The 20,872-nt window shown below is 44.1% G+C and overlaps 1 protein-coding gene across 14 annotated transcripts in view; it reads right to left on the bottom strand.

Moving 5' to 3' along the window:
- PTPRT (protein tyrosine phosphatase receptor type T) overlaps positions 1 to 20,872 on the bottom strand; it is a 1,072,026-nt gene that overhangs the window by 370,576 nt on the left and 680,578 nt on the right. For all 14 annotated transcript variants that reach the window (XM_043602349.1, XM_043602354.1, XM_043602350.1 and 11 more), the window contains exon 9: positions 19,336 to 19,445. In XM_043602349.1, the coding sequence (XP_043458284.1) occupies positions 19,336 to 19,445 (110 nt within the window). The remainder of the gene's footprint in view (positions 1 to 19,335; positions 19,446 to 20,872) is intronic.

The raw sequence follows: 20,872 nt of genomic DNA, 5'->3' as shown, positions 1-20,872 counted from the left end.
TTTTGCTGCTGCCAAATCAGTGGCTCTGGATACTCAGGCTTTTCCAAACCTCAACAGAGAAAACCCTGCTTTCCTCTGCCGGAATGCAATGTCACAGGTATACTTTCTCTTATGCAAACAAAAACTCTCAATTTACTGATAGAGACTAGACAGAGCCAGGATTGCAGCTTTCAAGGTTATACCAAAGGCAATGCTGCCCCAGGACTCCCATAGGTCAGGATATGTGTTTCCCATCAATGGATCCCTGAGCCCCTGGCAAAAAGCACCAGGGTTGGTAACTGACAGTTCACATCTCCTGCTCTCTTCACCTGAACAATAGTGGTCTGATGGAATTTGCAGGATGGTAGAAGGGGAATGCTGTGTCTCAAAAGCCTCAAACAGCAAGCAAGATGACCTGATGAAGGCCTAATCTGAGAATGTTTTTCTCATTTGCACGTGTGATTGAAGTTCTGGCATGATGAACTGGTGTCACTGGATTCAGGGTCTATGGGGATGATGTAGCAGCCACTGGACCACGCCAAGTGCAGAGCAATTACAGCAAATTGCAGTGCTCCTGGGCAGGGCAAAATAGACTTTGTCAGCGCAGCCACAGGAATACTTTTTTCAGGTGAGAACACAAATATAAAACAATCCTTGGCAACATCTTTCTTCCCAAGACATGAATGCAGGAGGGAATCTAGGATAGCATCAAGATGTATAGGGAGAGGGTTCTAGTAAAAATCCTAAGCTAAAGAAAGGTATGTATCTGTGATACGTGCAGAGAGAAACAGATAAGGACTAGAAGACAAGGGCTAGTGAGGCATTTTTTTTCTTTGCCATATTTCTGATCTTAATTAACTTACTGCTTCAGCTAAGACTATATAGATCAATTTTGGGAGAAAAAGAGAGGCCAAATAAAGTCATGCACTTGTCAAACATTCCTTGGGCATCCTCTGTGTGCTTAGCACTGTTCTAGATGTTGGGGAAACCTTGGTGAATAAGACGAAGTCCTTGCCTTGAGATCTAGTGACACACACCCGCATGGACCCGGACACATACACACTATAATGCAATGACAAATACACCCCAGAATATTGCATGAGTTGCACAAAAACCAGTCGGAGGAGGTAAGGGGCAATCTTCCTGAAAAGAGGTAATGATTGGGATGACTGAGAAGCAGGCATTACCCCCAGCAAATGGGAAGTGGGTGAGGCAGAGGGGCCTTGAAGACAAAGTATTCAACGTCCACAAAGGTACAGAAGCAAAGGACAGCTTCTGAAAGATGCTGCTAGAATATAGACAGAGAAGCAGGAGATATCCAGACAGGAGACTAAAGAGACTGTGAAGGTCGAGGAGAACATTAAAGAGTTCACACTGTGTTCTGCTGGTAAAAGGCTATCCATGTTTGTTGGCCTGTGTGTTTGATGGGTTACTGTGGAGTTCATGGGGAGGGTGGATCTTGGTAAGATGACCAAGCACAGGAAGACCTAGCAGGTGATGGAGGCAGGAGTCTTGGAGAAGCTGAGGCCCCAGCCAGAGCTGAGGTGGGGGGGATGGGAGGCAGTCCAGAAAGAGTTCAGCAGCTCTCAAACCTGGCTGTACAAGGGACTCCTTTGGGGGAAGGGCTTCAGTTCTAAGTACTGTCTGGCCCCACCCCTGAAACTTCTCATTCAGTAGCTTTTTGTTTTTCAAGTTCGTTCATTCTCTGTGAGAAAGTACAAGTCGGGGAGGGGCAGAGAGAGAGGGAGAGACAGAATCCCAAGCAGGCTCTGCAAATCAGTGTAGAGCCTGATATGGGGCTCAAACCCATGAAATGTGAGCCAAATTTGGGTGCTTAACTGACTGAGCCACCCAGGTGCCCTGATTCAATAGCTTTAAGGAGGACCCAGAAGTCCCTGTCTTTGCAAAACTTTAGGGATTGAAAGCTCATCCAGGTCTGAAAGCAGCTGATTTGGCTGGTCAGTTCTGCTCTCTCTCCTGTCTCTCCTTTCCCCTTCCTTCCTTTCTAGAACTATCTATTAACCACTTACTATAAAGCAAGAATGTATTCAGGTTTAAAAGTACCCCAGAAGCTGAGGACTGAAGGAAAAGGCCTTTCATCCTGTTATGCTTCTGGAACAGAAAAACCTGTACATCCCCAAGCACCAATGTGCAGACAGTCCATGCCGCAGGATTCCAGAGACTCTAGTTAGAGGAGCACTGCTGTGAGCGCCAACAACCATCGCTTCGGGGCTGGACTTGCTCCACAGAAAGTGCAAATTGAACATGGTCACTGGGCTCTCCTGTCAGCATGGATTAGAGAAGGCGTCATCTCATGGCCCCGGATAGGCTTCCCTTGTTACTTAAAGACAATAATTGGTTTGAAGGCGTGAAACTTCAGGAGCTGCCATGGGGAACTCTGCCCATTTTGACACTGCTCTGCAGACGTTTGAAAAGGTTTCATCTTGTTTTTGTTTTCAAAACTGATTTGGAATGGGCAACTTTTCTCCACTATTGAGAAATATTATGCCAATCTGCTTTCTGCAACTTTCCTTTGGTATTGACATACCAGACAGTGCATATTTGTGTCAGAAATTCATGTCAGAACCCTCCCAAAGCCATCGGGGCATGCACACCATTCAGATGCATATGACAGGGGAGGGCCAGGGCTTTGCATACTTCTGTTCAGCTGCAAAAATGTTCAGGCTGAATGGGATCTGCAAATAGGATCCTGATGGTGAAGTCCCCTCTGCTGAGGGTCATGAAGCCTCCTGCTCCCAATCTGGCCGCACCTGCTTTCTCCCATCCACCGTCTTGGGCCAGTCCTTGTCCTGACTGAGTGCCACTCCTCAAGGATTTGATGGTTCTAGATGGGAAGTCACAATGCAGGCTGGAAGATGGTTTCAGGCCCATGATGGTTCCAGACCTCAGTCTCCCATTTTGTCCCAAGGCTGCCTCTTTAACCGCCCCCCCCCCCCCCCATCTGCAAGCACATGGCCATCCCACTGAGGTGGACTGATCATGACTGGGAGATGTGGATTAATCCCATGATTATTTATTGAGTGCCTTGGGAGAAAGCAAGACGACTGACGAGTTAGGTGAATGGATTTGTAATCCAGCAGGGTAGGAATCTAGGCTTGGTTTAGCAGTTGTGTGATCTTAGGCAAGTTACATCCCTTCTCTAAGCCTCAGTATTGAACGGAGATAATGATCCTCACTTTGAAGGGTTTAAGGCTTGAGGTCAATAACATGATGAGAAGCACTCTGAGTGGTACAGGGCACTGGTAACAAGGGTCTCAATGGGGTCCCAGCAGGAAACAGATAGGTAATTCAAGGACAGTTTAATAAAGGAACGATTTACACTGTAGGTGGGGTGAAGGAAACCAGGTATAGTGCAGAAGGGGGAATTTAGCAAGGGAGCAGGGGTAGAGGAGAGAGCAGTTTCCAGAACACGGAAGGTCACCTTGAGAGGAGTTGCGACGTTCCCCGAGGGAGATGGAACAGAGATGACCTATCCCTCCCCCTCTCCCCTCCTTCCTCTATCTGCTGCAGAGCACTCCTTTGTTGAACACAAGGTAAGAAGACAAGGCAGCTCAGTGATGTCTGAGATTCAATCTCCTGAGAGCAGGCAGAGAAGGCTGGAGAGACCAGGAGCAAGACCTACCATATGCCAGGTTCTGGGAGCTCAACAGGGAACAAAATGTGTCCTTGGAGTCTAAGAATTCTGAGCCTGGTTGTAAACAGATACAGAAATAAACAATCACAGTGCAGGGCAATAAGTGTTAGAGTAACATAACAAGCAGGAACCTCTCATTCAGGTGGTTCAGAGGAACAAAGTGTCCCCGGAAGGATCCTTGAGTCCTTGAAAGTGCTGAAGTATGCACAGGCTTCCACTGGGCGAAAGAAGGCTTGGGAAGGAGCCTCCAGATACAGGGAAGGCGGGGACATGGAGAGTGTGGTGTGGCAGTTAAATAAAGCCTGTGGACTTGGGAAAGTGGGTACAGAAACAGGACAGGATGCCAGGGAGGCCAGCAAGGGGTGTCATTCATAGAGGGACCTGTTGGTCAAGTTAAAGAGGAGTTCAGAAACTATCTTGAGAGCTGCTGAGATTTACAGCTGGACTTTAAACAACAGAGTGACTAATAAGATCTGTTTTTTAGAAAAATGCCTTTGGTCACTTCTGGGGAGAAAGTATTGGTTGTGATGATCCAGACCCATAAGGAGTGGCTTCTGGGCAGGGGAGCAATCTCACTGCATGGTAGGGAAATCCAGACATAGTACAGGCACGGTGCAGGGAAAGCATGTTTCTAAAAAATGAGGCTCCCAGCAAGTGTTCCTAGTATGACAGAAAATCCTGGCCAGAAGATAATTCAGTGCTGTACTTGTCAAACTTTAATGTGCATTGTAATCACTTGGGGTCTTATAACAATGCAGACCCTGACTCCGCAGATCTGGGATGGAGCCTGAGATGACACATTGACCAAGAGCTCCCATATGATGCTGATGACAGAGGCCACACTTTGAGTGGCGAAGCCTTCGGGGCCAACAAAGTGCTCTTCTACAGATTAGCTGATTGAGGCCCTGGGAGGGCATGACTAGTGGTGTACAGGGTAAGTTGGTGGCAGAGCCTAGAGCAACCTAGCTTTGAGTCCTCCAGTTTTGAGTTCTTATGGGGCCCCCAGCACCTTCTGGGAGACTGTCAGAGGCCAGGCACTTTACTTGTTACTCAAGGGCAAAGGGGAGAGGGAGTCAACAATGAGTCGATGAAGGAAGAGTGTTTCTGGCACGTCCTTGGAGAGTGCAAATGGATCTGCCAACATGTGTGATGAGCTCTTCACACATCAGCCTGCTCTGAGGGTATCATGAAAGCTGACATAAATCTCTGGTGGGCTGCCAAAGGCCTGCTTCTCAGACAGAGTGATTGGCATAAAAGCACAAGACTCAAAACACACGCTCACACTGGTGCAATCCATTTGGAGAACAATATGGTAAGACATATCAAGAATTACACAAGTGTTCATTCTATTCAACCCTGTAATTTCATGTGGGGGAATGTCTAAGACAGAAATACATGGAATAGAGGAGGAAGAAAACCAGCCACGACACTGAATGGTTACTGGGTAGCTATGATGGCAACAAATATCTAATTCTTACAATAGTCCTGATTGTAGGCTTGAATACCACTTCTTCTATATGCATTAAATTTTTTTTTAAGAACATAACTCAATTTCAGAGAAGTTAATTTGCCCAAAAGTCTTCAATCTAACAGGCTATATTCAAACCAGGATTTGAATCCAGGTCAATCTGATCTGAAAGCCATGTTCTTTCTACCATCACACAACACCATCATGTGAATGAGATTCATCACCATGTTATCAGAAATACAGATGACAGGAGTGGAATGGGTAAGTAAATTAGGGTGTATACACTCAATGGGAAATTATGCAGTCATTAAAAAAGATAAGCTGTTTCTATGATGCTATAAAAGCATCATGATTGTGATAAAACGCTTAATGAAAAATTATGATAGCGAATTTTATGTAATTATACAGTTAGGTAAAAGATGTATGCATATTAAAGATAAAATACAAGGAAAAATAATTGTTGTGCTAGGGGAAGAGATTGTATGTGATATTTTTCTCTCATACCCAAACTTCCTGTCATACTGTTAAAAGAACTGGCTGGGAACGGTAAGATTATGGAATACATGTGTTGGTGAGGACTTCCAAGGGCAGGTTATACACATAATGTCCTTAAGGGAAGTTCCAAATAGTCTTGAAACCACCATGCATGCTCCTGTCTTCCTGTGGCCCTGTGTTTTAGTGAGAATCTTGAAAACACTCCAGATGAGTCACTGAGTGTTGAGTTTCTCCCCTCTGGCATCTTCCTCAGGAAGGAAGTCACAGTACAGGTGCCTTATCCCAAGCAGCGCCATCATTAAAAAGAACTGCCTTCCACAATTGCAGACAGTACATTCACACAGTGGGTGGGAAAGGACAAACAGGACCATTAAGCATCACAGATGACATGATGCCAACCACCTAGAGCACTATGAGGGAGGGATCCTGAGGCCATGTTAAGGTTCAAGGGAAGAGTGTGGCCTGATTGATTACTGATGTCTGCCATGGGAGGCGTGGGGGCACACACATGCCCCATATTCACCCCCATTTGTTAGGAAATAAGCAAACAGAGACTTAAATTTGAAAACAAGAAAGCAAATAGGACTACCCCTTCCAACTTCAGGTTTACAGATTTCCACCCCAACTTGTACATATTGTTCTACTCTCCTCCCTTAGATTCATTCTTACTGAATGAAGAGAGCTATCATTTTGAGCGTATTTCTATAATCAATGGAAGGCATGTGAATGGCTCTGCTTGTTACAGACAGATCTACTGAGAAGGAAAAGGAAGCAGAAGTTCAAACTTTGCTAACCAGCTGTTTAAAGAGATCCAGGTCATTTTTAGCATATGCCTCAAATCCTGTCTTACATTCTAGGGAGATCAGTTAACACACCCCACAATAGACTGTAAAATACGGTCTCTGTACTCAGGGGATCAGAAAGCCATTAAATGGGATAGTTAAGTAGATTACATTGAAATTGGAAAAATATTTGACATAGTGAAAACCCAAATTTTGCAGTGTAGACATAATTGTCCAAAAGATGTAATTGCACAAAGAAAGAAAGAAAGAAAGAAAGAAAGAAAGAAAGAAAGAAGGAAAGAAAGAAAGAAGGAAAGAAAGAAAGAAAGCCCATGTGAAATGGTTGGTGTGTGAAGGCATGGGAATGGGGTTACTTTCCTCTGTCTCCCTAACACCATGCAATGTTGTTATATATAATGTAATTAACATTAACGAAGAACAAACTCTTTTTAAAAAATCAAGCCATCACAAAGTTTTTAAATATTTATTACAGATGCTGTCTTCACTTTGATTCAAGTTTGGAATACAGTTTTTTTTTCATTCAACAAATACTTACAGAGTGCCTACTTTATGCCAGGTTAGATCCCTAACCTTGACAAATTTACCTAGTGAAAGTGGAGTTCTACATGTTAAATGTAAACTCACTGGTCACTGGAATCTCATGTAGTCTACTAAAGGTTATTATAGGACTTAGGACATAATCTTACGATTTTGTATGGTCATATTAGGTTATATCTGTGAGTCACCTGATGTCAAGAGATAGTTCTACCACCATTATACCTTAGCCATCGAAGGGAACCTTTCCAATTTTCACTCATTAAAAAAAAAAAAGTTTTGAGCACCTACTGTTTTCCAAGCACTGCATAAGGCACTGAGTTCTCCAGTGCTGAGTAATATAGATGTGATTTCTGCCTTCGGGGCACTTACAATACAGGAAGACACATTCATAAATAAATATACAACACTTCTGAGTTGTGATGTATGTTTTCAGAACAGGAAAGCAGTGCTAGAGAATAATGGTGAGTGGGTGGAGTCCTACTTTAAGACTGTTAGGGAGGGCCTTTCTGAGGACGTAGCACACGTTGATTCCTATCATGTGAGAACGGGTTAGCCATGGGAAAGGAGGTGGAAGAGCTCTCTGCTGACTGAGAACTCCATATGCACGGAGCCTGAAGCAGGAGGGAACCCAGCATGTCAGAGGACATAAAAGCCAGTGAGATGGGAGAGAGAAAGAAAATGCAAGATGCAAGGTCTTGGAGACCTAAGCTGGTAGTTTAGATTTTACGTGGAACACATTATTCTCTGTAGGTAAAATAATAAAACCTTGGGAGACATTAAAGGAAACTTAAATATGGAGAGATTTAATATTGTAAACATATCAATTACCACCCATGATGTTCTATTGTTCACTTCAATTCTGATCAAAACTATCACAGAGGTTTTCATCAAATTTGGTAAGTGGATTTTAAGATGAAAAAGCCAAGGGCAGGAATAACCAAGATGTTTCTGAAATGAGATGAGGAGGAGACAGTTCTGTCAGAGATCAAGATTAAGTGTGAACTATCATAATTATGATTGTGTGTGGATGAGATGCATGGTGGCCCATGGGACAGAGAGCTCAGGAAAAAATGAATGCATGTAAGAAATTCTGGTCAATGTTAGATATGGCCGGGAGGATCAAGAAGGAGGCAGGGCTATTCTCAAAAGACGTGGGAAAAGTGTTTATCTATACAGAAAAAAATGAACTTTGCACCCCATCTCATACCATACATAAGAATTAACTACAGATAGACCAAAGACTTAAATTCAGAATGCAAAACTAAACCCTGTTTGGTTCCTATTATTAGGAACATAGCGAGGGAATAATCTTTATCACCTTTGTTTAGGGAAGAGCTTCTGAAGGACACAGAATGTGCTAACTAAATATGTAAAGACTGACAAAATTGACTCTATTATATAATTAAGGGCTTCTGTTATCAAAAGATACTTTATAGGAAGTAAAAAACATCAAGTTACATATGTAACTGACAAAATTGCATCAACAACATATAAAGGACTACTACATACCAATAATAAAAAAGATAATCCAGTAAAAAATGGGCCAAAGACATGAATAGGTATCCCATAGAAAAGGAAATACAAACAAATGATAACAAATATACAAAAATATATTCAACTATTTTAATAATTGAGGGAATACAAAGCAATGCAGTGAGATGCCATTTTATATCTATTTAACCAGCCAAAATTTATAATCCTGACAATACCAAATACTGGACAGGATCTGGAATATAGGAACCCCTATACTTCGCTGACATGAGTATAAGTTGGTAAGACTAGTTTGGATATAAACTCAAGAGAAAACCTTGCACATTTGCAATAGGAGATATGCACAAGGCTGCTTATCACCACTGTTGACAAAGGCAACATCCTGGAAGCAATCCCAAATGCCTACCAGAGACTAATGGATAAATGCACTGTAATATCTTCACACACTGCAATATTAGACAGCAGTCCAGATGAAAGTGCTATGGCTGAACCCATCAATAGAGATGACTGTTAACAACATAATAGGGAGTTAAAATGTTTCCAAAGATTATATAAAACTTAAAATCTTTTATTATAGTTAAGACACCAATAAAATAAAATAATGTGCCTTTATGGAATGCATAGAAGTAGTAAGGCTATGTTAAAAGGAATCATAGGGGCGCCTGGGTCGCTCAGACGATTGAGTATCTGACTCTTGACCTCAGCTCAGATCTTGAACTCGGGGCTGTGAGTCCAAGCCCCGCATTGGGCTCTATGCTGGACGTGGAGCCTATTTACATACATAAAAAAGGAATTATATACAAGATTCAGGATAGCCAGGGGAGTCAGGAGGCTGAAATGAGAGGAGCTCATAAGTAGATATAAGATACTGTCAAAGTTCGGGATGCCCTGGTAGCTGGTAGGTTATTACAAAAATGAAATCACGAATAAGTACAAAAGAGGGTCACACGGAGACCAGTGAGGAAAGTGTTTCATGAAACTACGAGTAAGAAGAATTCAAGTTTGGGCACCCAAGTGTTAGGTCAGAGCAGGAAGGATCCTTTGAATCTATCTGGTCCAATTCTCCCAGGTCTTAGATGTAGAAGCCAAGGGCCAGGTAGGGAAAGGTGCTCACTAAAAATACCTTACTCGGCCATGGCAAACTAAAAGTCAATCTTAAATTTCCTAATTGCATGATTCACTATGACTTGAAATGAAACAGACATGCTAAAATTATGCATAAAATAAAAAGAAGCCCAAGAAAGCAATGACCATTTTTACGACCTACGTTTTGAAGGGCTCTGAAGGAGACCGTGTATGTATGTGTGCATGTGGGCTTGCTTGCATGCAAGTATGTGTGGGTGCTGTACGTATGCCTGCGTGTATGGAGTCCATAATGATGTAGGCCAAGGCTCTGTCCTTGGGTGTTAGATTTTAAGAAACTACTTTTCTCCTAATGAAGAATGAAGCGAAAGTAGTCAAAGAAAAGGGGTCCTTAGCTCAGATGAAGGGAGGAAAGCAGAGGCCCTCTCCTGAGGCCAATGAAAGCATAGTCTTTGCATCACAGATCTGAATTCCAGCCTGCAGAGATTTCAGAAGGCAGGCTCCAATGTCCTGATGATAGATGAGAACTTGCAATCACCCTTCATTTGCGTTCCAAACACAGGGCTGCTCTGACCAAAACAGAAATGAAAGAGCCGGCCAGTTAAAAGCAGCAAGCCCATGATGTGCTGCCCAGTCCAGGTGGAATTGCAACAGGAAGAACAAGGTAAAACACGCGAGATGAAAAGAGAACAGCTTAGGATGTTTAAAGAGACACTTGGCAGCTTAGACACCGCCTCTGGGCACAGCTTACTGAAAGGACCATGGAGCCAAAGAGAGGGTTCCATCTCTAGCTGCGTGGCTGTGTGTGCAGCTGTTCCTCTACAAGGTCCTGTGGGCACACAGTACATCAAAACACAGCTTCCCTGCCAGGTAAGGAACACATAAGGAGAGCGTGTGCTGTGCCAAATGCGGAGCTACCCAGTCACTGCCTTCCTTCCACTCTCCTAGGACAACAGTAAGTACTAGAAATTAAGTTTGACCTGCGGATCATTTTTTAACTCAAAATTTTCCTTAAGAGAGGAATTATGGCAGAATGGTGTGAGAAATGGCTGGGAGCCTACTGAAATAAGAGGGAGTTTCTCCCATGACGTTCCTATGGCGTGGATATGAGGTGACCTGGGAGAAAACAGACCGAGCCCTGTGTCTCTGGTGTCTCCCACAGTTAACTCTCCAAAGAGACAGAGCAATTCCGAGAATGCAGCTGAGAATATGGGTAGAGCCTCACAGAGACATGCAGACAAACACATAAGTATATACGTGAGTACACGTGCCAACGTATAACCACATAAACACACACATACGTGCTCCTACGCACACACACCAAGACAAATATACCCCCAGATGCACACTGCGGGAACATTTTCCCCGCAGAAACTTCAGTTTTCTTAGAGCTAAACGGAATGATCAATGTTTATTGTAAAAGCCTTCCTGCTTGCCAGGAGAACATGCTTTGCCGTTCTGTAGGTAACAAGCGCTATGCATCTGTTGATTTCCCCACTGTCACGTTACCTGGCTCCATCACAAACACCCAAGTTGTAACAGAAAAAAGAAAGACCCTGAGGCAACAATACAGGCACTCCTGATATTCCACGAGCGGATGACAGGCAGCTCTAATGGTCTCACTTACATAAATGTAACTTACTCACGTCAGAACACAACTTCCTTTCCTTCCAGACTCTGAGTGCCAGAAATCATTCTTTTCAACCCACAGCCATTTCTGTTGAGACACCTGTCGACCTGCCTGTCAGCCCAGCAGACCTGTGTATGGCATCTACCCAGGGACGCCTGCATTATTCAAGTCTCTGGAAGAGAAACACCCTATGGAGGGTGAGTGATGGGCTGAGGGTTAGGAAAGATGGCTCCTAGAATCCCAGGGCCCTGATTTTTAAGATTTAGAAGAAGCCCCATTGGCAAAGCTGAGTTTTGTGTGTGTGCGTGTCTCTTATTAATCTCATAAATAAACAAAAGAACTAATTTCTCCCATATAGGGGAGGGGGAAATATTCACAGGGTAAGGTGTGTGCTTGACTGCGCCATTAGAGTTGCAAGATGCCATTGGTAAGATGCAACGGAATATGGACAGACTGGTACAGCCCACTGTACCTTCAGTTATCCAACGAACTGTTTAGCAACCTTGACGAAAAAAGGCCAATGCATCTTGAATTTGAGCCTTATCTGGCACCAGCCTGTGCATGATCGACTTGGCTATAATATAACACCAGATAATGCTGGATTCTGGCAGAGAGGAATGAAGACAGGGGAAGGCCAGAGTCGAGACTGTGTTTATTTAGCTGGTATTTGGCTAGGATACCATCTCAGAGTGAATTTACTGGATTCATTTTATGCAGTGTTTTCCCCCAACCCTGAATGTATGTTAGAATTTCCCAAGGAACTTTAAAAAAAATCCACATGGATAAAGACTCCTCCCCAGAGACTCTGATTTATATGGATTGCAGTGAGACCCAGACATACATCCATCCACCATCCATCCATTTATACAGCTACCTACCTATTTATTTATCCATGTTTTTGGGCCCTCAAGGCATGATTCTAATCTTCAGCTAAGCTTGAAAACCACTAAACTTATTAGGCAAAAACTTTCACCATTACCCCTTGTTAAGATAAAGCACAAAGCCACACATCTACCCAAGGAGTATTTATTGAACATATACTATGTGCAAACGTCTCTTTTAGGTCCTGAATACACACTGAAAAGCAAAAACAAATATGACCAAAAGCAGATCAAGACCAAAGGCTGTCAGCCTGGAAACAAGGGAAGAGACATCAACACAGTTCAATTCTGAAGGTCATATGCAGGCAAAATTCCATCTAGCTCAGGAGAGCTCAGTTTTTTGTTCCATTCAGTTCTTCGACTGATTAGATGAGGCCCACAAACACACTATCGAAGGCATCTGCTTTATTCAAATTCCACTGACTTAACTGTTAACCTTATCCAAAAAACACTCTCATAAAACTATCCAGAATCATGTTTGACCTGATATCTGGGCACCATGGCTTAGCCAAGTTGACACGTTAAATAACCATCACAGGGCCCATGCCCTTATGAGCCTCCAAGTCCCATGGGTGATGATAAAGCACAAACAACTTAAGTTCAGATTGTGAAAATGGTATGAAAGAAACAAGCAGCCTCCTGGATAAAGTGGATGGTGGAGGGGAAAAGCCTCTTAGAGGTGAATAATAGGAAGGAGATAGTCATGAGAACTATAAAGTGACACATGCTACAGGCAGAAGAAATGACATCCACAAAGCCACATGAGCCACAGAGAACTGGGTGGGTTTGAGAAAATGCTAGAAGGCTAGAGGGGCTGGTACACAGAAAGCAATGGAGACAGGGGCAGGAGATGAAGTTAGAGGCAGGCAGGCAGGCAGGCAGGCAGGCAGGGGCCAGACTATTCAGGGTCCCAAAGTTAAGACAAAGCCAAAGCAAGAAAGGTACGTAGTTGGATTTACCTGTTGAGATGTTCTGTGTGGCAGTGGAATACAGTGGAATAGTGAGAGTGTGGGTAGGGAGGTCCTGAAATATTCCAGGCATCAGATGAGTGCTCAGAGCAGGGTGTTGTTGGAGATGGGGCCACGTGCCCTAACCTGTGTCTGTTTTGACAGGAGAAGCCATCACACTTTCTAGAGCATCGGATGTGTGGCTGGTGGGGAAGAATGAATGATTCCCACATTTCTGGCTTAAACAATTCAAAAGAAACAAGAGTTTTTTTTTTCCCAGTTAGAGCCTGGCTCAAGTTATACCCAATAAACGCCTGCCTTATGCAAATTGTGTATCCTAATTAACGTAGCTCCAGCCTGAATTATGCAAATTCTTGTTTTGGGCTGTGTTAGTCACTTCCTCCTATACCACCTCCTGCCCATCAGGACCACATTCCATCACCCTACTGCCTCTCTGTGGACCAGAGCCACTGGACTGTCTGGGGAGAGTGAACCCTAAAAAGTCATTGTGGCCAAGCCAAAGGACAGAAGAAGGTGTGCCGGCACATCCAAACTGAGCCTCCTATGGGCCTCCCCCTCTGAGAGCCCACTCAAGAGCTCATGCAAGCGTCTGGCCCCCTCTCCCCATCCACGTGCACCCACTCCGATTGCCTGAACACTTCCCCAGTCTCAGCCTTCCTGAAATGTGCTCTGATGGAATGTGGATTTCTGGGGCCCATGCTTTTTGCTCAGATCAAATCCAACCATCTGTATGCTGGAAAAATATTGACGACCCTCTGGCCTATTGTACCATTTAAAGGAGCTCCCGCATGGGAATGCCGCCTTGTTTTATTGGGGCGAAGTCTGTGTTTTATTTAACTCTGAATGCCAGGCGCCTAGAATAGCTTGCAAGATAAATGTCAATCAACTCTAGCATAATCAAGACACCCATTCCTGCCTCATTAGGGTCCTCTCGTTCTCTTTAAGCTTCTCAGATTTATACACTGTAATTAGAAACTTGGTGATTCTGACTGCTCTTACTGGGAAGCTTCACGTGTCTGAATTTTAAATATTTTCACACTTCGTTAACCCAGTTGCTAGTGTAACATCTTCTGGCCCAATTCCCACACTGCAGTCTTTATTTTTGGACAGAGACGAGAACAATTAATAGAATTGAAACACGTATTGATTACTGTTTTTCATGAACTCTGAACAGCTTGTCTCTGAATGATTTTATTGAGGAGCTTTTAAACAACTGGCTGGATTGTTTCCTCCATGACCCCGTTCTGGCTGTAAGTCCCTGTCTGCAGCTGTGATGGTCTGTTTTGGGTGAGCTGTGTTGTTCATGAGAGTTCAGTGACAGTGGGAGAGGCCACATTAACCCTCATGTCCAGGCCCTGGACTTGGGAACCCTGATATCTTGGTCAGACCCAAGCAGGGCTCTGGAAGAGGCTATGGGAATGGCTTGATCTCCATATTCCTGGTGAAAATATTCAGCCCTCAGGTCCCATGTGAGCAGGAATATTACTCAGTTCATTCAGTGGCCATGTTCTTCCTCCAAGGAGAGCTTCCTGGGTCTAGGCTGTGAACTTGTGAAGTGTCTCTTAGAACAATGCTTCTCATATGTTAACATGGGCACCAATCATCTAGAGATCTTGTTCAAACACTGACTGTGATTTAGTGGGTCTGGGCTGGGGCCCGAGATTCTGCATGTCTGATATTGATCTGCTGGTTTGTAGATGTGAGGCCTTTGACATTACTTAACTTTGGGCACTGTCACTCTGTTAGGAAACTGATCACAGACGCATACTCTGTACATCCCACTACAGTACAAATCCCCAAACATATGAGGCCATGGTCTAATTCATCCTAATACCTCCTGCCACAGTGAAGGGGAGGCTGGCTTCAGTGGGCTCCAATGACCACTGGGAGCCCCCACTTAGCAGGCAGGGAGACAGGTCATGACTGCTGGAAAAACAGGCTGTGCCATAGCCCTGGAATAGCATTAGGGTAAGGGCTAGACTCCCATTCCTTGGGGGAGGCACAGGGTCTCAAGGTCCATGGCTTCAGGGAGCCCACCAAGACATGAATTCCCGACTGAAAGAAAGGTGTCAAAGTCCAGGTTAGCAGCAGCAGAGAGGCAGATGTGACAAAGCATTCCGATCTTCCACCTGGCTAGCTGAGTCCTCATTGAAAAATCATAGGTGATGGAAATGTCCTTGCCTCTGGCACATTTTCCAGATGTCTCCAAGATGCCTGTGTACCTACAGCCCACTAGTCACACAAAATCAGGTGCTTTTGTAAAGAATGTAAATCTGATTCTTTCAGTCCTCTGCTTAAAATCCTCCCAGGGCTTTCTATTTCTCTCAGGATAAAGCACGAACTCTAGGAGCCCTGCACAACCCGACCCTACCCACACACTTTCCATATGCTCTCATCATCATGATCCCCCTGCTCACGAAGCTTCAGTCACTCTGACCTTCTTCCTATTTGTTAAACATCCCAAAGTCATTCCTACCCCAGGGCCTTTCCACTAGCTATTTTTCCTTCAAGTGTCATCACTGCATTATGTTCAAAGACTCCAGTCATAGGCAGTTTCATATTGGAGAGAAACTCCAAAATGAGGTATAAACCTTTGATTTTGTGGGTTTGACATAGATTTATTTTTCTCTTGATTCTTACCCATTGAAGCCCAGAATAATCTGACACCTTCGTATTATAAGAGGGGACTTAAGCCCAGAGACGGAATGAGACATAATCAAAACCACTCAGATTTGGGGCGCAGAGCTGTCCAAGGATAGACCCAGAGGTTGTGACTCAGACTCATGGGAAAAGAAATTTAATTATTTAAACTTACTTGAACCTACTACACTGAATAATATTTCCAGTGTTTACATAGCCATAACCCTCCTTTACTGCACCCACTGCTCCTTTTTTGGCTTTTGACTTTGTCAAGTCCAAGGTTGTATACAGGAACATACAGAGAATCCTAGACTTCTCTTCTATTTGTGTTATCCTATTTTCCTTTGTCAAAAAATACACTTTTTGAGACCAGAGGAGGGTGAGTTATAATTTATGGGTTCCTCTCTAGAAATTACAACCAGAACCTAATTTTAAAAATCAAATTGGTTTCATCTAATTAAATTTGGAAATTGCCTCATAAACACATACTCTGTTATAAATGTCTTGGAAAGCAAGGTCTCCTGCTTACTATCTGGGATGGGAATGGGTTGAACCCAGCGTGGAAGGGCCTCCCTGTCTCTCTCTGCTTAGGAGGACATACTCGCTCATCAATTGCTGAAATTTTCTCAAGAGTAGTGTGGTCTAGAGCAGTGCTTCTCAAACTCTCACGCCCATGTGAATCACCCAGAAAATCTTGTTACCAGGAGACTCTGACCAAGGTGGTCTGCTGGGGCCTGAAAGCTGCATTTCTCACCAGCTCCCAGGTTATGCCAATGCTGCCAGTCCACCGACCACACTGAGTAAGGGGCAAGGCATCGGCACTTGAACTCAAGACCCACAAATCTGCCATCTCAGCTATGACCTTGGTCTTCACACCTCAACTCTCTGGGTTTCAATTTCTTCATTTTTATGTACTGTGAGAGCTAACATTCATTGATGCTATTTCTAAATGCCAAACACAGCATTGAACATATATGTATGTGTACAAATGAATATAAATGAGAAGCTCCTTGCTGTACCCACGGTTACAATGGCAGAGCTAGAGTTCAGAATGAAGCTGTCTGACCTCAAAAGCCAACATTCTTACCTTCGGAGGTCCCACTAGCCTCTGATGCACATGGCCACAGCCACGTTTATGCTCAAAATACAATGACCTCAGCCCATGAACTCCTTCGCTCCCTTCATCGCATCATCTAAGATATTTAGCATATTCCCAAAAGATGACCTCCAGAGCTCACGGAAAAGTCAGATAGCTGCAGCCTTCCATCTCTCACTCTCTGTAATCACAGCACAGGAAGCAGCTGAGAAGCCAACTGAAGGTGTCTCTCCAGAGCTGTGTCCAGGAGAGCCCATCACAGAAATGCCAGCATCCCCGGTGACTGGTCTTTGGAAATCGACAAGGTACAGGACTCACACACAACTGAGAAGGGTGCCCTGTACTGATCTGTGCCCACCATCGAGCCCAGAGCTCCAGAGATCTCATATGCTGAGACCTCAACTTCATGGAGCTGCTGCTTGAACAGGGTGTATCACTCACAGCTGGGACCGCTCCCTTGCGCTCTCTCCACCCCATCGTCTCTTCTTCTCACACAACAGCATGAGCGGGTTTCCTAACCCATTCCATGCACACATCAGAGGAGGCAGGATACTTCCCAAGTAAGAAATTGGTCCGTGCAGGGATATGACGTCCCCTGCAACATGGCCCAGCCCAGTGGTTTCCAAGTGCAGCTGGGTACAAAGACTATAGGGCCTTTTCAGGACAAAGTTGTCCTCAATTCAAGGCAAAAAGAAAAAATAAGGAGACTCATGAGTTATTCATAAAGCTAAATTTATTCAATTTGAAGGACTGCCTTTTATTCTGAAATTATGTCCTTTCTGTATTTTTGAAGTTATGTCTTTTATGAAATGATGTTAATAGAAAATGGTAAAGAACTGGATGTTGGTCCTCCAAGCCTTTCGAAATGTTACTGGCCTGTGAATTCCAAAAATCTTGAACATCTGGCATAGAGAGCCATTTACATAACAGCACCAAGTGAGCGTGTGTGTGTGTGTGTGTGTGTGTGTGTGTGTGTGTGTGTGTGTATGCGCATGTGATGGCAGCTTCCACTTCACAAAGAATGGCAGGTAGCTCTGAACTGATGAGGCTTTGTTTCAGCTGAGTTTTTGGTCCCTCTCTCCCCCGCAACGAGGCACTTCTGAACATGTCCTGGGCAAGGTCGATATGGTACCTCCCCGCCCCTAGCAGCTTCCCGCAGGAAGGAAGCTTCTCCCAACCATGTGGGCCCAAAATGGAATATGATACAGCTCTTCTTTTGAGGAAGCTGGGATTTGCTGAGTGAAGGCATTTTCTGAAGGTGTTACACCTTGTACATGATGGATGGTTTTCTCCTTCCTCAGAGAGCTCTGAGGTCCTTCCAGGTCTCTCTAGAGAGCTTCTGTGTCCATTCAATTCATCCTAAATATTTCTCCATCACCAATACTCTTTGATTTCCCTCCCTTACGTGGGGATATTCTTTCACAGCTCACTCTCAATACCTCAATACCTCTCAGTACCTTTCTGCATGAGCTCTCAGGGGCTGCACTGCATTTCAGCCTGGGGATGCTTGTAACCTTTCCCACCTCAAACCCTCTACAGGAACCCTAATGCAGCCATTACCACTCTCATCTTAGAGGAGAGCAGCAGGGCTGGAGAGAGGAAGACCCTGAAAAAGGTCATGAGAGACCACAGCGGTGCTACTGGGATGCTGGGGGCCATCATGCAATACCACAGAAGGGCTACTGGGATGCTGGGCTCCATCACATGAGACTCTGGCATGTGGGACTTCATCACGTGAGACCCTGGCATGCAGGGCTCCATCACTGCAGCTTTGGCTTCCATACCCTTCCTTCTGCACTGCTGTGGTCTCTACTGCAGCCCGTACCACAGTCTCCCAGCATCTCAGAAGATTCAGGGTGGGAGGATAGTCAACCTTGACCACATCTCAGTACTTGAGTTCAGCTATATCAGCCTCACTGAAGTTTCACTGTTTTTGTTTTGCAATAGACTTCTATACAGTTTGTTCTAAGTTTGAAAGTTTTCAGGAAGCCACATTGTGTTGGCTTGATGGGTACCTTACTGTCTGAGGAGGTTCTGCTCCATCTCTGATATGATGTCATATCTCTGATAGGATAAGGCCCTGCTAATGCTGGGAGGGGAGCTTCTGATACCATCACCTGAGTAACAATAAAATATGCTGTGGCCAAAGAGCAACATTAAAACTTAAGAATCATGCACCCCCAGGGCAGAGAATGACTTCGGGATTTTTTTCTGGAAGCCCAGAAATTAACAGGTGTAGGATGAGCATCATCTGGGTGTTGTGGTTTTCCACATAAAGTGAACTATAACTACTGTGTGCTAGGCCTGGGTCTTCTGGGCTCTGCTGGGACAGTCTGCCTCCCTGAGTGCCTACTCCTTTCTAAAGAGATAAATAACCACTTCAATGTGTGGTGTGTCCAGTCTTCTGGGTCACTGGGGCTGTCAAGCTGCTCATCTGTATGACCTTGTGTTGTCTTCTCACTGTATTGTCTGAAACCTTTGGGTAAGATGTGTCTTACTCACCTTCATGCCCTCACTGGAGCCCTGCACCCAGCAGAAATTTTCCAACTTCAGGCTGAAGTCAATTGAATGAATCCAAACCAAGAGGTATAGCAAAGGGGTCTTCTTACCTCATACAGTGTGATGACCCCGTTGGTCTCATTGGGAGGTTTCCACTGGATGTAGATCTTCTCCTCAAAGGGCCCTCCTTGGATAGATTCTAGGGGAACAGCTCCTGGAACTACAGAAGGGAAAAGGAACTTGATGGCACCTACCATCTCATTTCCCCAGCCCCACTGAATTAGAACAGCAGTTGGCCAAGCTTTCCTGTAAAGAGTCAGATGATACTTTAGGCTTTGTGGACCTTACAGTACCTGCTGTAATAGTTCAGCTTTGTGCTTGTAGCACAAAACAGCCGCAGACAATCCATATACAAATGGGCATGGCTGTGTTCCCATAAAACTTTATTTGAAAGAAAAAGACACTAGACTGGAGTTGACCCCTGGGCCATAGTTTGCTATCCCCCCTCCCCCAGGTGACCAAATGGCTTTTTATCTGCAGACTAAGAAAGTCTTTGTTTGAATTAAACCTGAGCAGTGTAGGGAGGACATCAAGAGGCCCCAGCCCTGCCATCAGGTAGGATTCTAGAATTAGACTCTTGCCTTAGGATTGGTAACCGAGGAATGCAAAGTGAGCATCACTACCATCTTCCTGGACCTACCAAAGAGTCTCCAACTATTCCTCAGTTTCCGAATTGCTGAACCCAACAGGATCTATGTGTCTTGAAACCACACCAATTAGAAAAGTCTGTTTCACTCCCAGAAGGCAGCTAGTTTGTCTCACTGCTGAGTCTCTGATGCCTGGCACATGGTAGATGCTTAATAATCATTTGTTGGTTGGTCAAGCAGGTGAATCGATGACCAATGCCAGCATTTTGCCCAAATGAGCAAAACCTTTCCTGGGAGGCTTTTGAATCCAGCTCAGTCTTCCTGCCAGCACCTTCCTGCTGGATTCCAGCATCATTACGATGGTCCAGAAGATGCTGAGCCATAAAATAAATGATTCTCCAAACTTCCAGTTATAACCCCCCAGGGAATCATGAATTCATGTAAATCATTACTGGATCTATTTATATTTTGGCATTATAAAAGCAGGTACTTTTACTAAGCACTTACTCTTTGATCAGAATTTTACATACATTATTTCATTTAAGCCACAAAACAGCTCTGCCCAGGATGTATTATCTCCGTTGTGCTGATAAGGGAACTGAGGCTAAGAGAATTAAATAACTTGCTCAAGGTCATCCGGCTCTTAAGTTGTAAAGAGGGAACTGAACACCTGTCTATGAGCTTCAAAGCATATACTCTTAATCATCATGGTACGCCTCTCTCGATATAGCCTTGGCCATATGTTGCAATCAGTTCCCTATTGTTAAATTAAAATATATTTAGTTTTTCTCATTACGGACACGATACACAGAATTTGTTGAATATTAAGAATATACAAAAAGGGTAAAAAAAAAGAAGGAACAAAATCACTCATAATCCCCATATCTGGAGATATTTTTCCCGTATTTTTATGCCTATGCAAATACATATGTTATTTTTAAAAATTAAACTCCTATCATGCATATTGTGCTATGACCTTCTTTTATCACTAAACAAATCA

This window comes from Prionailurus bengalensis, chromosome A3 (assembly GCF_016509475.1).
Source record: "Prionailurus bengalensis isolate Pbe53 chromosome A3, Fcat_Pben_1.1_paternal_pri, whole genome shotgun sequence".
Classification (NCBI taxonomy): domain Eukaryota; kingdom Metazoa; phylum Chordata; class Mammalia; order Carnivora; family Felidae; genus Prionailurus; species Prionailurus bengalensis.
The sequence above is the reverse complement of the archived record's forward strand: the minus strand, read 5'-3'. Positions and strand labels throughout refer to the sequence as shown.